Source organism: Pelobates fuscus, chromosome 6 (assembly GCF_036172605.1).
Source record: "Pelobates fuscus isolate aPelFus1 chromosome 6, aPelFus1.pri, whole genome shotgun sequence".
NCBI lineage: Eukaryota > Metazoa > Chordata > Amphibia > Anura > Pelobatidae > Pelobates > Pelobates fuscus.
In genome coordinates, this window is record NC_086322.1 from 25,530,762 (window position 1) to 25,546,276 (window position 15,515).

General features: G+C 45.9%; 1 protein-coding gene across 1 annotated transcript in view; it reads left to right on the forward strand.

Moving 5' to 3' along the window:
• LOC134566017 (vomeronasal type-2 receptor 26-like) overlaps positions 1-15,515 on the forward strand; it is a 44,697-nt gene that overhangs the window by 21,569 nt on the left and 7,613 nt on the right. The window contains exons 4-5 of the mRNA XM_063425732.1: positions 8,661-8,891; positions 14,552-14,675. Of these exons, the coding sequence (XP_063281802.1) occupies positions 8,661-8,891; positions 14,552-14,675 (355 nt within the window). The remainder of the gene's footprint in view (positions 1-8,660; positions 8,892-14,551; positions 14,676-15,515) is intronic.

The following is a 15,515-nucleotide window of genomic DNA, read 5'->3' on the forward strand; positions in this document are numbered from 1 at the left end:
GAGACAAAGCTCCGTCTTGAAGGTCAAACAGGAATGTGTTTAATGTGGGCTACCTGCCCGGTATTTATGCAGGTCTCCACAAGGTAGACACTCCCCTAGGGGACCTTGTGGAAGACTGTAAAATATATTATACAGTAGCCAATCGCAGTGGCTTCAATACAAGCCCTTCCCATTTTACCCATAAGTCATTATGTTCTATCCCAGAGATAATTAGGGAGAAACCTAATTATCTCCGAGGATAGAGACCATCGCCATTTTAAAACACAATGAGAAAACTACAATAAAATACATAAAATCAGAAATACCGATTGTATAGTGTTCGTGCAACGTATCCCCAGATAGCCTGGATCTGAGGGCATATTCCTACAGAATAGCGCTCAGGTCCGATGTACATAGTCCAATCGCCATGGAGTCAAAGTCTCTCATAAGTCCTTCGGTATACGAATGACTCCATGGGACGGCTACCTGGGTAAGTCCATCCGAATTAGAGAAACTCCCGAACTGACCGGTGTTCGTACGCCTCAAGGAAAATAGAAGGGGGGTGGCCGTCTCCAGCGGTGTTCGGTAGATAAAGAGTCAGTTTTTAGATCCATAGGTTTTGCACCGAACACCGCTGATTCGCCTCGTGTCCAAAATAGCCGCCGCCTCGTGTTTGGCATACGAACGACGACCACCCGTACAAATGGAATGGAGAGGTGTTTGCAGTTAACCACAACGTTCTAATTGTGGTTAAGGTGTTAACAAGCCACACACTCCTCTCCTGGGTGGCCGTTGGTTCGGTAGTTTCAATCGGTACTAAGGAAAACATACAAACAAGGGCATACGGACAGGAAATCCACGAACTCAAGGCAAACAGACGAACCAGCAATACAAGTCTATACAGATGGGTTCGTCACACGGCTCCCCCCTTGTGGGACACTCCGGCAGACCCGGCTTGGCACTTTAACGGGTCAACTTGGGAATGACCGGACTAGGAGGTAGCAAGAACGTCGGTTTGTCGCGACAACCCATCTGCATTCCCATTCTGCTTACCGGGTCGGTAGCTGATGGTGAAGTTATACGGTTGCAAGGCTAAACTCCACCGCAGCTGTCTACCATTGTCTCCTGAGACCCGGTTAAGCCAGACAAGGGGATTGCGGTCCGTCACAAGGGAAAATTCCTGTCCATACAAATAAGGGCTTAACTTTTTCAATGCCCAGACCAGGGCTAAGCATTCTTTCTCCACTGCCGCATAACTCACTTCTCGGGGTAACAGCTTTCTACTGAGATATGCGACAGGGTGCTCTCCTCCATCTTCCCCGACCTGGCTCAGCACAGCCCCCAGTCCATACATACCTTATGTACAGCTAGGGTAGTGTAGCCGGGCTCTTGGGAGAAGGTCGCCTGCTTCTCCCACAGAAGCTGTCTTGCCTGTCCTTTCTCTGTGGGGCTTAACCTGTCCCCTAGCTGTACGAGGCTAGTCATGTCAGTCTGGGAATCTCTGGCTAACAAGTCGGGTAAAGGTAAACTTTCGGTATCGTCTGCAGCGGGGGCACATACTGCAGCTACATTCTCAGGTCGTTCCTGATACTCCTTTAGCATGTTCACATGAAAGGATCGCTGGATTCTGTCATCTGAACAGCTGGCTATAAGGTAGGTAGTATCACACACCTGAGCTAACACCTTATACGGGCCCTGCCAAGATGCCTGCATCTTGTTCGCCTTCACAGGTTTGAGCACTAGCACCTTCTGCCCAACCTGGAAGACTCGCTGCCGGGCACCCCGATCGTACCATTCCCTCTGTCTCCCCTGGAGGTTCTCTTACCATCAGAGACAGTTTCTCCATGCGGTCTCGGAGTTCCAGAACATACGGTACTATGGGGGTCCCTTTTTGCTCTGTCTCCCCCTCCCAGTGGCCTCTAATGAGATCTAGGGGTCCGCGGACCCTTCTCCCATAAAGCAACTCAAATGGGAAGAACCCAGTAGATTCCTGGGGCACCTCTCTGTAGGAAAACAACAGATGAGGCAGGAATCGCTCCCAGTCTCTGCAAGTGTCAGAAAAGGTCCTCAGCATTTGTTTGAGGGTGCCATTAAATTGCTCGCAGAGACCGTTAGTCTGTGGATGGTATGGGGAACTAAGTATCGGTTTAATGCCGCATACCCTCCACAGCTGCTGGGTGAGCACAGCGGTAAATTGGGTTCCCTGGTCAGAGAGGATCTCTTTAGGGAACCCAACCCTGGTAAAAATCCTAACCAGGGCATCAGCAACTGTCTCTGCCTCTATGTTAGACAGCGCTATTGCCTCTGGATAGCGAGTGGCATAGTCCACCACGGTGAGAATGTATTTCTTACCGGATGGACTAGCCCTGGCCAGTGGACCCACAATATCAACAGCTATGCGGGCAAAGGGCTCCCCAATAATAGGCATTGACATAAGCCTAGCTCTTGGGTGGTCCCCCCGCTTTCCTACCCATTGACAAGTGTCACACGTGCTACAATATATCCGCACAGCCTGGTTAAACCCTGGCCAAAAAAAGTTCTGCATAATCCTATAAGCTGTGCGGCGGGACCCTAGATGTCCGGCTAGCAGAACATCATGCCCTATCCGCAGAATCTCCTGCCGGTATTTTGCGGGTACTACCAGCTGTCGATTCGGCAGAGGGGCAACACTCTTCTGGGACGGCTTAGGGATCCGGTATAACCTGTCCCCCACCCACTCATACCGCTCCCCATCGGTTCCTTCCTCTCCAGTATCTGCTCTGCCCCTATATCTCTGGAGGGATGGATCTGTCTGGGTTTCCCTCCCGAACTCATCTGGGGAATCCCAGCTAACTAAAGTCTGCCCTGGGGTGTCAGTCGGGGAATCGGTTCTTACCTGGGTCTCAGCAGCAGGTGGGCTGGTTCCAGCAGCACGGGTCTGAGCACGGGTAGTCACTGGGTTGGCCTCGGCAGGTCCCATGGGAGCATATGCAGAAACCAAAGGGGCCAAATCATTTCCCAGCAAAACGTCAGTAGGTAAATCCTTCATAACTCCCACATTCACATGTCCGGATCCCACTCCCCAGTCCAAATGAACCCGGGCAACAGGCAGACGGAACACGGCGCCTCCTGCCACCCTTACTGCCACAGTATTTCCAGTATGTTGTTGTTCGGAAACAAGGTTCTTTTGGAGCAGGGTCATAGTAGCTCCGGTGTCTCTTAGGCCAGTGACCACTTTACCATTCAGCTTAACGGTCTGTCTGTGCTGTTGGCGATTGTCCTGCTGAGCTGCTTCTACTTGGTCAGCCTCATGTAGGATACCCCAAAACTCCTCCTGCTCAAGACAGTGAGCGGAAGGCTGAGGTGGCTGCTGGGCTCCGCCGGCTGGTCTTCTCCAGGACTGTGCTTGGCTGGCATTGTTCAATGGGCACTCTGGTCTTTTATGCCCCAGCTGCTTGCATCCATAACACCGGATCTGTTGTGAGTAATCCCGAGCGTTGAATCGGGCTGACTGCCCATAGTTGGTCGCTGGCGGCATAGTGGGGGTACGTTGTGCTGGGGGGTGATAGACATTGGTGGGTGGAGGTGCTGCCGGCTTGTATTCTACTCGGGCAGGGACCTTGGCTGCTGTCTGGTCTAGCTTTCGTGCATCAGTGTATTCGTCGGCCAGACGAGCAGCTTCAGGCAAGGTAGCAGGTTTGCGGTCCCTGACCCACTCTCAAACTCCTGCAGGTAACCGGTCAAAGCAGTGGTTTAGCAGGAATACTTGCAGCACCTCTTCCCCAGTTACCGCTTGGCACCCTGCCATCCAGTGGGCTGCCGTGCGGTGTACCCTGCATGCCCATTTCACATAGGAATCACCAGCCTGCTTGTTAATGTCCCGGAATCGCCTCCGATACGCCTCAGGGGTAACGGCGTATCGGGCCAAAAGGGCATCTTTTACTGCCCGGTAGCTAGTGATTTCCTCCTCTGGGATGGCCCGAAAAGCCTCACTGGCCCGGCAGGATAATTTCCCAGAGAGGATAGTAACCCATTCTCCGGGCACCTAGTGTAAACAGGGCCGGCCTTAGGGGTGTGCGAGCTGTGCGGCCGCACAGGGCGCCATGGAGCAGGGGGCGCCGTGGATTTTAAAAAAAAAAAAAAAAAAAAAAAATTTTTTTTTTTTTTTTAAATTTGCAGCGGGGGCGGAGCTTACCGTGCGGCGGGGGCGGAGCTTAAAGCGCCGGGAAACTGCTGCAGGGGAAGCAGGAAGGAGTCCCTGCTTCCCCACCAAACAGTCACCAGGAGCTGCACTGCCTCCACAATGAACTCCACAGGTAACTGTGTGCTTGTCATGTGAGTGTGACTCTCTGCCTGTGTGTATTACTGTCTGTGTGTATGACTGTCTGCCTCTGTGTGTGTGTATGACTCTCTGCCTGTGTGTATTACTGTCTGTGTGTATGACTGTCTGCCTCTGTGTGTCTGTGTGTATGACTGTCTGCCTCTGTGTGTGTGTGTGTGTATGACTGTCTGCCTCTGTGTGTGTGTGTATGACTGTCTGCCTGTGTGTATTACTGCCTCTGTGTGTCTGTGTGTATGACTGTGTGTGTCTGTGTGTATTACTGTCTGCCTCTGTGTGTGTCTGTGTGTATTACTGTCTGTGTCTGTGTGTATGACTGAATGTCTGCCTGTGTGTGTCTGTGTGTGTGTATGACTGCCACTGTGTGTCTGTGTGTATTACTGTTTGCCTCTGTGTGTGTGTCTGTGTGTATTACTGTCTGCCTCTGTGTGTGTGATTGTGTGTATGACTGCTTCTGTGTGTATGACTGCCTCTGTGTGTATGACTGTCTGCCTGTGTGTGTCTGTGTGTATGACTGTCTGCGTGTTTGTCTGTGTGTATGACTGTCTGCGTGTGTGTGTGTGTGTGTGTGTGTATGACTGTCTGCCTCTGTGTGTGTGTATTACTGTCTGTGTGTATGACTGACTGTCTGCCTGTGTGTGTGTGTGAGACTGTCTGCCTTTGTGTGTCTGTGTGTGTGTGTAGGACTGTCTTCCTGTGTGTGTGTATGGCCGTCTCACTCTGTGTCTGTGTGTGTGTCACATACAACCAATACACGCATATCACACACTGTTAATACACCCATTACAAATATCACACATAGCATACATATCACACACCGTCATCACACCTACTATCACATACACAGACAACACAAACATTACAGCATACATGGATGACGGGGGGGGGGCGCTGTGAAGATTTTTCGCACAGGGCGTCTAAATGCCTAAGGCCGGCCCTGAGTGTAAAGCACACTGTCTTTCAAAGTCCACCAGGAACCCGTCTATCTCTCCTTCAGTCTCAATAAAATTTCTAAAAGCAGCAAATGGTACCTTTTTCCTTCCATTATTATTATTATAAGGCACCTCTGCTGCTGCAGCTCCTCTCCTCTGGAGCGCCTGTTGTGCTGTCACTGCGGCTTGTACTTGCACCACAATATCCGCTGCAGGGTTGGGGCCAAAGTGTGCCAGCCTTATCTGGACTGCCCGGTTAAACGATATCTCCTCGGGTGTTAAATCCAGCAGGCCCGGCACATTAGCTCTTTCCATTCCCTGTGCTGCATCCATCTCCAACAATATAGAAATAATCTCCCTTTTCTTGAGATTACTTGCTGATCGTCCTCTGCGCTCCAAAATGTCTTTAAGGGTAGCACGCCTTAATTCCTCATATTGCATTTCCAATCTGGGGTGTGTAGCTGGCCTTCAGGGCGGTGGGATTCATCCCGTCGCTTGCCACCAATTGTTAAGACACTCACCGCCAGGGGAATGAAGCCGCCGTTTAGTCGATAATCCCCTTTCTCCAGAAATGCATTTTTAGTCCAACCGATTGTAAAACTCCCGAACGGAGCATACGAATACGGCAACTCCCGATCAGCAATCCATCCGAAATCCTTCGACAGCTAGAAATAAACGAAAACGCTGTCCCAATAGTAAATCCCTCCACAAACGAGACAAAGCTCCGTCTTGAAGGTCAAACAGGAATGTGTTTAATGGGGGCTACCTGCCCGGTATTTATGCAGGTCTCCACAAGGTAGACAGTCCCCTAGGGGACCTTGTGGAAGACTGTAAAATATATTATACAGTAGCCAATCGCAGTGGCTTCAATACAAGCCCTTCCCATTTTACCCATAAGTCATTATGTTCTATCCCGGAGATAATTAGGGAGAAACCTAATTATCTCCGAGGATAGAGACCATCGCCATTTTAAAACACAATGAGAAAACTACAATAAAATACATAAAATCAGAAATACCGATTGTATAGTGTTCGTGCAACGTATCCCCAGATAGCCTGGATCTGAGGGCATATTCCTACCGAATAGCGCTCAGGTCCGATGTACATAGTCCAATCGCCATGGAGTCAAAGTCTCTCATAAGTCCTTCGGTATACGAATGACTCCATGGGACGGCTACCTGGGTAAGTCCATCCGAATTAGAGAAACTCCCGAACTGACCGGTGTTCGTACGCCTCAAGGAAAATAGAAGGGGGGCGGCCGTCTCCAGCGGTGTTCGGTAGATAAAGAGTCCGTTTTTAGATACATAGGTTTTGCACCGAACACCGCTGATTCGCCTCGTGTCCAAAATGGCCGCCGCCTCGTGTTCGGCATACGAACGACGACCACCCGTACAAATGGAATGGAGAGGTGTTTGCGGTTAACCACAACGTTCTAATTGTGGTTACGGTGTTAACAAGCCGCACACTCCTCTCCTGGGTGGCCGTTGGTTCGGTAGTTTCAATCGGTACTAAGGAAAACATACGAACAAGGGCATACGGACAGGAAATCCACGAACTCAAGGCAAACAGACGAACCAGCAATACAAGTCTATACAGATGGGTTCGTCACACTACTGGTCATAAGTATTACACCTCAATATTTTCACTTTTAATTCAATTTGAGCAGTTCATGTCCAGAGACTAATGTGAAAAAAGTAAGCAGTAAATGGCCAGAGATAAAAAGAAGCACGTTTAGGTTACCAAAATAGAAACATAATAATGTACATTTCAGAGTTATAAATTAAGATTTTTTTTCAGAAGTAAGCAAATTCCAGCAGTTCTGCAACAATTGAGGTAATGTAGGCCTTAGAAGCTCTTTGTATAAAAACATGGTTGGAACAGACTGGGAACTAAGACTGAAAAATCAGGACCAGCCTGCCTAAGTCGGTATGGTTTGGAGGCATGATGTATAGATCTACTTGTGCAGTCTAACTGCCCAGTTCTCTGCCATTTAGGAGTTTCTGTGCAGAAAATTGAGAATCACTTTGTATATGCATCCCTAGTAACACCTTCCCTGCATGTGACTTACACTTACACATTGCCTGTGAAACAAAATACAAAAATGGATGATCCATCAAGTGAAACTGTTTCATTAGGCCAAGGATGTTTTGGTGGTCAGAATATTCCTTTGAACTAAATTTCCAGCTGTGCTAGGACAGGTCTGATGGTGTTCGATCCTAGACAGTGATAGCAGAGATGCATTTCTAGAATATAGAGTGGCCAGGCTTACAAGTAAAACAGGCTCCTGCAAAGAGGTGGTAACTAAACCGTTAACCGGGACATGCTGACATTATGACATGAGGGCACAAGAAATGAGAGAGGGCAACAGACTAGGATAACCAGGACCAGATTAGGATTGTGCAATCTGATGTGTGATGCACAAGTTAATAAAAGTAACAATACATTTACCATTTAGCCGCAATATCATATTTGGTCACTAGATTGTGCATATCAACTGTATCAATAGACGAGCAGGTAGCATCCAGAGAGGGCATGGGAACTGGACCGTTAAATGCAAGCATAAAACTGGCAAGCATTTGGCATATAATGTAGCCACCAGTAACTGCACTATGAAAGATAATATAAATAACAAACATGATTTTTGAGCTCAACCTAAACGGGAAGAGACAATGTTTCCTTCTTGTCTGGAAGATTGAAAACTTGGGCATCATGTTAATGAAAGAGATAATGGCAACTGGTTCATTCTCACAACATCCCTAATACAATAGTAACAGTTTTCATTTGGCAAACACAGAATATACAATATCACAGGCCATATACACAGTTTAAATTTCTTCCATGTCAACTATATCACATTTCTATCTCAAATTGAACCTTCTACATTTTATACAATGAGCAGCAAGGCCCTCTAGCACTCCTTTACATAAATTATAGTAAATTAAATACTGATAATCTGACCAGTATACCGTTCGACGATGACACATAGTCACTAGTCAACTAGATAATTAATTATGCTGAATATCTTTTTTTCCCAGTTCTCCCAACTTAATGTAAGAAGTCTTTTGTAGAGTAGTTTGGCCAAGATAATCGAAAAAGCATTTGCACAGGTAAAAAGAGTATATGCAGAGAATTAGAGAATGTTGATGGCCTACATCGTGCAGAATTCCTTGATTTTAATGGATGTCAAAAGAATAACAGGATTTGTAGTTTAGATATATCTGGGGGGACAGAGTTTGAGATGCCTGATTTATAGCTTCAAAGAGACAAAAACAACTGTGATTAAACACCACCAGAGATGGGCATCTAATGGTGTAAGCATATGCCATTGGATACATTGAAAAATAGATTTACTTATAAGTATTAATTATGAAATAATGCACTAAACATGTTATATCACATGTAGTATTTTTTTCAAAATATCTTTATGCTAGAAATTGCATCACTACATCAGAAGAGTTAACTTTATAGACCCCATCGGAGAGAAGATATATTTCAATGAGAAAGGAGTGATACCGACACAGTACCACATTGTCAATCAAGTTGTTTTGGAAAATGGGACCTTTTTGAGGAAACTTGTTGGTCACTTCACCATGTTGGAGCCTGATGGAAAGAAACTCATTATCAACACAAAAGACACAATATGGAAAGGGAGCACAAATGCGGTCAGAATTGTTTGAGGTTTTTAATTATTTGCCAAGACTTAATGGGCACTGTTTTCATTGTATTGAGTGGTAATTAACTGAGAGTGATGAGAGTGCAATTAGATGAAATTGGCATTAGTAATGTAGAAGTATTCCAAAACTATTTAACTTTAAACTGGGGTCAGGGTCAGGGAGACCATTAGGCATTAGGCAGATGTCTAGGGCAAACCGACAGGGCCGGACTGGGGATACAAAGCAGCCCTGGAAAAAAATGTTATCCCAGCCCCATAAGTCACTGCACCATATATTGTCACATGTAATATGTAAGGCTATATCTTACCACCCCAGATGACAGATGATTGAGTAATATATAATATTGCTTTTTCTAATATAAAATATTGGTCCTTTCAGAGTAAAACGTTTAATTATACAGTAAGCATACTCACATGCAGACACTGACATCTCAATGACACACACCAGCTCATTGATACACAGCCTCATAGACAAACAATCTCACTGATATACATCAGCTCATTGACATAAAAATACAAGCTCACTCACTAGAAGGCACACACATGCAAGCAAGCAAACTCACTAGCAGACACACACACACACACACACACAGCTTAATGTAGTGGTACTGGTGTCTATAGCATGTCCCTACAGGCTTTTCATTGTAAACACTGACTTTTCAGAGAAAAGGCAGTGTTTACATTGCTTCAAAGTGACACCGCTAGTGACAGTCACTCAGATGGTCACTAGAGGTGCTTCCTGTGTCAGTGCACCTACATTCAGGGCCTCCACACTCTGGAGGCACTGAACGTTCCCAATAGAGATACACTGATTCAATGCATCTCTATGAGGAGATGCTGATCAGTGTAGCGTTTTGCAGCCAATCCTATGGCAAAGCATTGGATTGGCTGAGATCATCAATATTGATGATCTCAACCATAGAGGCAGAGCCAGTCGAGGGGAAACCAGCACGCTGCGTGGGGGAAAAAAAAGTGAGCAAAAACACTATTTTAAAACACACATATACACCAGGACAGACACAGAAACACACATATACCATGACAGATACACACCATGGCAGACCATGACACAGACAGACCCACACACACACCATGACACAGACAGACAAACACACCATGACACACACACATATACCATGACACACACACCATGACACAGACAGACCCACACACACACCATGACACAGACAGACACACACACCATGACACACACACATATACCATGACACACACACCATGACACAGACAGACACACACCCCATGACGGACAGACAGACACATGTATATAGGATATAGAATGCACACCATAACAATCTAAAAAAAATATTTAAATTTTATTATGTACAAAAAAGTACCAGAATGTAAACATATAAGAAAAAATAAATATAAACAAAGTAACAGAAGTAAAGGCAGATACAATAAAATAATAGTAATAAATTACCACAAAAATCCTTACAAGCCTCAGACAGAAACACGAGTCACCAAACCCCCCCAACGTTTCGGCACCAACTGGCTGCCTTTATCAAGGGTACCTGACAGACAGACACACACACAATGATAGACAGACAGACAGACACACACACACGCACACACCATGACGGAAAGACAGACACACACACCATGACAGACAGACACCATGACACAGACTGACAGACACACACACCATAGAGACAGACACACACACCATGACGGACAGACATACAGACACATACACACCATGACAGACACACACACACCATACAGACAGACACCATTACACAGACAGACACACACACACACACCATGACACAGACAGACAGACACACACACCATGGCAGACAGACAGACAGACACACACACACACACACACACCATACAGACAGACACCATGACAGAGGCAAACAGACACACACACACACACACACACACCATGACACAGACAGACAGACACATCATAACAGACAGACACACATCATGACACAGACAGACAGACATACACAGACCATGACACAGACATACACACACACACACCATGACACAGACAGACAGACTCACACACCATGACACAGACAGACAGACACATTATAACAGACAGACACACACCATGACACAGACAGACAGACTCACACACCATGACACAGACAAACAGACAGACACACACCATGACACAGACAGACAGACACATCATAACAGACAGACACACACCATGACACAGACAGACAGACACTCACACCATGACACAGACAGACACACACCATGACACAGACAGACAGTAACACCATAACATACAGACAAACTCCCACTGACACACATTACTACTACCTGCCAGGGGTCGTGCAGTGCAGACGGATGTCTGTGCTGGCGGCCACTGGGGGACTTGTGCTGGAGCCTGGCAGCCGGTGGGGGACTTGTGCTGGAGCCTGGCGGCCGCTGGGGAACTTGTGCTGGGGGAGCTGCACTGGCTCTGCTCTCCCGCCCTCGCGCGCTGCTGAATGAGACAACGGCCGGAATATGACGTCATATTCTGGACGCGGTCTCATTAAGCTGTGCGCTGGGGAGCAGAGCCAGTGCAGTTCCCCCAGCACAAGTCCCCCCTGGCCGCCAGCCTTCAGCACAAGTCCCCCAGCGGCCGCCAGGCTCCAGCACAAGTCCCCCAGCACACCCAGCTGTTTGTCCGGCCCCAGGTGCCGACGGCCCACCGGGAAATTTCCCGGTATCCCGATGGGCCAGTCCAGCCCTGCAAACCGGCCCCGGGGATGCAATGTCCAGGTGACAAGCAGGAAGGGAGCGTACTGCACAGTGTTCCCCTAATGCCAGTCACTTCATGTAGCATGGCCGAGCGAACCACAGGAGAGGATCTTCTGCACACATAGAGGGAGTATGGGGGACACAAATGCACAAAGGGGCTGGAGGGAAGAGACACACAGTGGGTCTGGGGAAGGGGAAAATTATATACACAAAGGGGTGGGTGAGAAAGACACACAAAGGGGCTGGGGGACAAAGAGACACCCAGGCTGTACACCTGGGAAATGTGTCAATAATGAGAGATTTTAATAATCCAGACATTGCTTGTGCCAGAGGGACTAGTAGTACAATTAAGAGAAACTGTTTTTTTAATCTGATAAATGATAATTTCATGTCTCAATTAGTAGAAGCACCAACTCGAATAGATGTTTGGGATAACAAATTGACTTATTTTCAAACATTCAAGTTAGAGAGCACTTGGGTAATAGTGACCATAATATGGTATCATTTGAGGTAAACTCAAAACAACTAATTTATAATGGCTGTAAATGTAATTTAAAAAAGGCTAAATTCAATAGGGCATCTTTACAACTAATAGACTGGCAGGAATTATTCACTAGCAAAAGTGCAGAGGATAAATGAAAGATCAATAAACAACTTCTACAAAAGTTCATTTCTCAATACACTATTGGGGAAAAAATATGAAATAGGCAAATAAAAACCAATGTGGCTTAGTACAAGGGTTAGTCTAGTCAAATGATAAAAAATAACAATAGGTCATTCAAAACATTTAAATCAGAGGGGTCGATTGCATCCTAAAATCAAAAAGCTCCAAAGAAAGCAAGACCAAACCGAAAAGTATATTAATGTAAAAAAGATTAAGAGTAAAAGTGCTGGTCCATTGGAAAGCAGAAATTCTAAATAATTGTTTTTCTTCAGTATACAGGGAAGAAGTATCAATGGCTGTAGATATTCAAATCCGTGTTACAAAAGCATTATAACAAACATAACATATACAGGATAAAGTGCTTCAGAAATGAAATAAATGTAATGCAAACAAACTCATGGGGCTGTAGAAATTATTTGAAGGACTATTAAGTAATAATATTTAAGAATTCATTTTGAACAAAAATATCATTAGTAGCCCTCCTATGTGATCTGTAGTCCAGTAACCCTCCTATGATTGATAACAGAACTCAGAAGTTACACATTGTATATCACTCTGTGCTCTCCCTGCTCCTCCTGCAGGGCACTTCCTGTGTGAGAGCTTATTAGTGGACAGATGGGAAATGATCCCATTTGCTTCCCCTACAGTCCCACACTGGAGGAGCTGGGCAGCACCGTGCTTACTCTTTCTATAACTGTTCCTGCAGCTCTGTTATGAAGAAGAGGAGGCTAAATGGATTACATAGGACATTGGACAAGACTCCTGGTATATGTCTCTCCCTATTAGCCCACTTGCAATAAGGCGCTTTATAAGTGATGAAAACAGGTGCATGTTTGTGGACAGGTTCCAGTAGACAGGTGCCTACTCTGCCCAATTGAGCTGGACTCTGTTACGATTGTAGCTCTAAAAGTAGGAGGGTGATCATGATCCATCCAGGTCATTGAGCGGCCATTGAGTTTAAGATATGCAGGCCCGGCTCTACCACATGGCAACACAGGTGGCCCCCTTTGGGTGCACCGGCTAGAGGGCGCAAAGTGAAGGTGACTGGCATTAAGGAGGTGCACAGAGCTCCTTCCTTCTGATGGTCATTCTGAGCCCACCAGGATACAGAGACATTTCCTGGTGAGTCACTGTTACCAAGGGCTGCCTGGTGCTTGCTGTTGGCTTTAAATAATGCTGCAACATGTAGGAGGAGTAAGGAGTGACACCAGCCATTTGCTCCTCACGATGCACAGAGCTAAAGCTGCTAGTATACATGATGTCAGATCCAGCAGCCTTAGCTCTGTGAATAGCTGTAATGAAGCATCAGGCTGCCTTACTCATCAAAACCCTGGTGGCAGCTGTGTAAGGGCAGTAAGTCAGTCAGTCAGAGTGAATGTGTGTGTCAGTATATGTGTGTGTCAATGAGTGTATATTTGTCTGTCAATGATGACTGTGTGTTTCAGTGTGTCAGACTGAGTGTCAGTGATGAGTGTGTGTCAGACTGTCTGTCAATGATGACTGTGTTTCAGTTTGCGTGTTTTCATGTCAGCCTGTGTGTCCATGATAAGTGTGCTTATTTGTCAGACTGTGTGTCACTGCTGAGTATGTGTCAGTTTGTGTGTTTGTGTGTCAGACTGTGTGTTAATGATGAGTGTGTGTCAGTTTGTGTGTCAGACTGTGTGTCAATGATGAATGCATGTTGGTATGTGTGTCAGTGTCAATGGGATTGTGTTTTTGTGTCCATGTGTCTTTAAAAAATCAAGTTTCAAGAACAAAATATATGTGTATGTATATACAATGGTATGTGAACATATTCAAAATATATTTACACATGTCTATTTGTATAGATTTTAAGCTTATTATTTACACACAAATAGTACAAAAATACACATTGATTTGAGGAACACTCCAATGTTCTGATAACTTATAATTGTTTTTAATGTTTTGGGCTATTCCTTAAACCCAGTAGGTGCTAGATCCCTCCTCCCCTTCCAAAAAAAAAAAAAAAAAAAAGGATGAGATGGGGGTGTAAAGAGAGACACAGCATTTTTTTTGGGGGGGGTAGGGGGGGAGGAAAGGCGAACAAAATGCATTTTCACCTGTTTAGCCAAAATTCCTAGCAATCCTTCCGACTCTGAAAATATGTATTTAATGAATGTAAAATGACGACTTAATCTCATTGTAAAACCCAAACGTTTTTATTTTTTTAAAATAACAAATAATTATTTGAATTTTATAACTGCACATTTACAACATCATGCTCTTTTGCTAATCAGATTCCACAATCACAGTGTTCAGATAACTGTATACCTGGCTTTCGAAGAGTTTTACGTATAGGGAAGCCGGCTTGCTGTTACAACTGTGTACGGTGCTCAGAGGGTGAAATTTCCACTGAAACAGGTAACTAAGATATTTGTTATCACATGCAAAACATGAACTACACTACCTTACATACACTACAGAACAAGTTTAAAAGTATGTGCTAAACACAAATTACATTACCTTTACACTACATTGTATACACTACAAAACAAGTTAAATATTACATGCTAAAAACTACCGTATTTATCGGCGTATAACACGCGCCGGCGTATAACACGCACCTCTTTTTCAGAAGGAAATTCCAGGAAATTTCCACCCCTCCCATAGTATTCCCCCCCCTCATCCCATAGTGTTCCCCCCCCCTTTCCATAGTATTCTTCCCCCCCTCCCATAGTATTCTCCCCCCATAGTATTCTCCCCCCCCCTCATCCCATAGGGTTCCCCCCCCTTCCATAGTATTCTTCACCCCCTCCCATAGTATTCTCCCCCCCATAGTATTCTCCCCCCCTTCCATAGTGTTCCCCCCTCATCCCATAGTGTTCCCCCCTCATCCCATAGTGTTCCCCCCTTCCATAGTATTCTTCCCCCCTCCCATAGTATTCTCCACCCCCCATAGTGTGTCCCCCCTCCCATAGTGTCCCCTAGTGCACTTTCCCTCTGTCCCATATTTACTTACCTGTCTTGAAGCGTGGGCCGGCTTCACAGCGCGCACCGCGGTACTGGAACTTAAATTTCAGGTTCCGGTTTCCGGCGGGACTGAAAGGAAGTGTGCACACTATTGTGTGCACACTTCCTTTCAGTCCCGCCGGTTGTGGAACTTAAATTTCAGGTTCCGGTTTCCGGCGGGACTGAAAGGAAGTGTGCACACAATAGTGTGCACACTTCCTTTCAGTCCCGCCGGAAACCGGAACCTGAAAT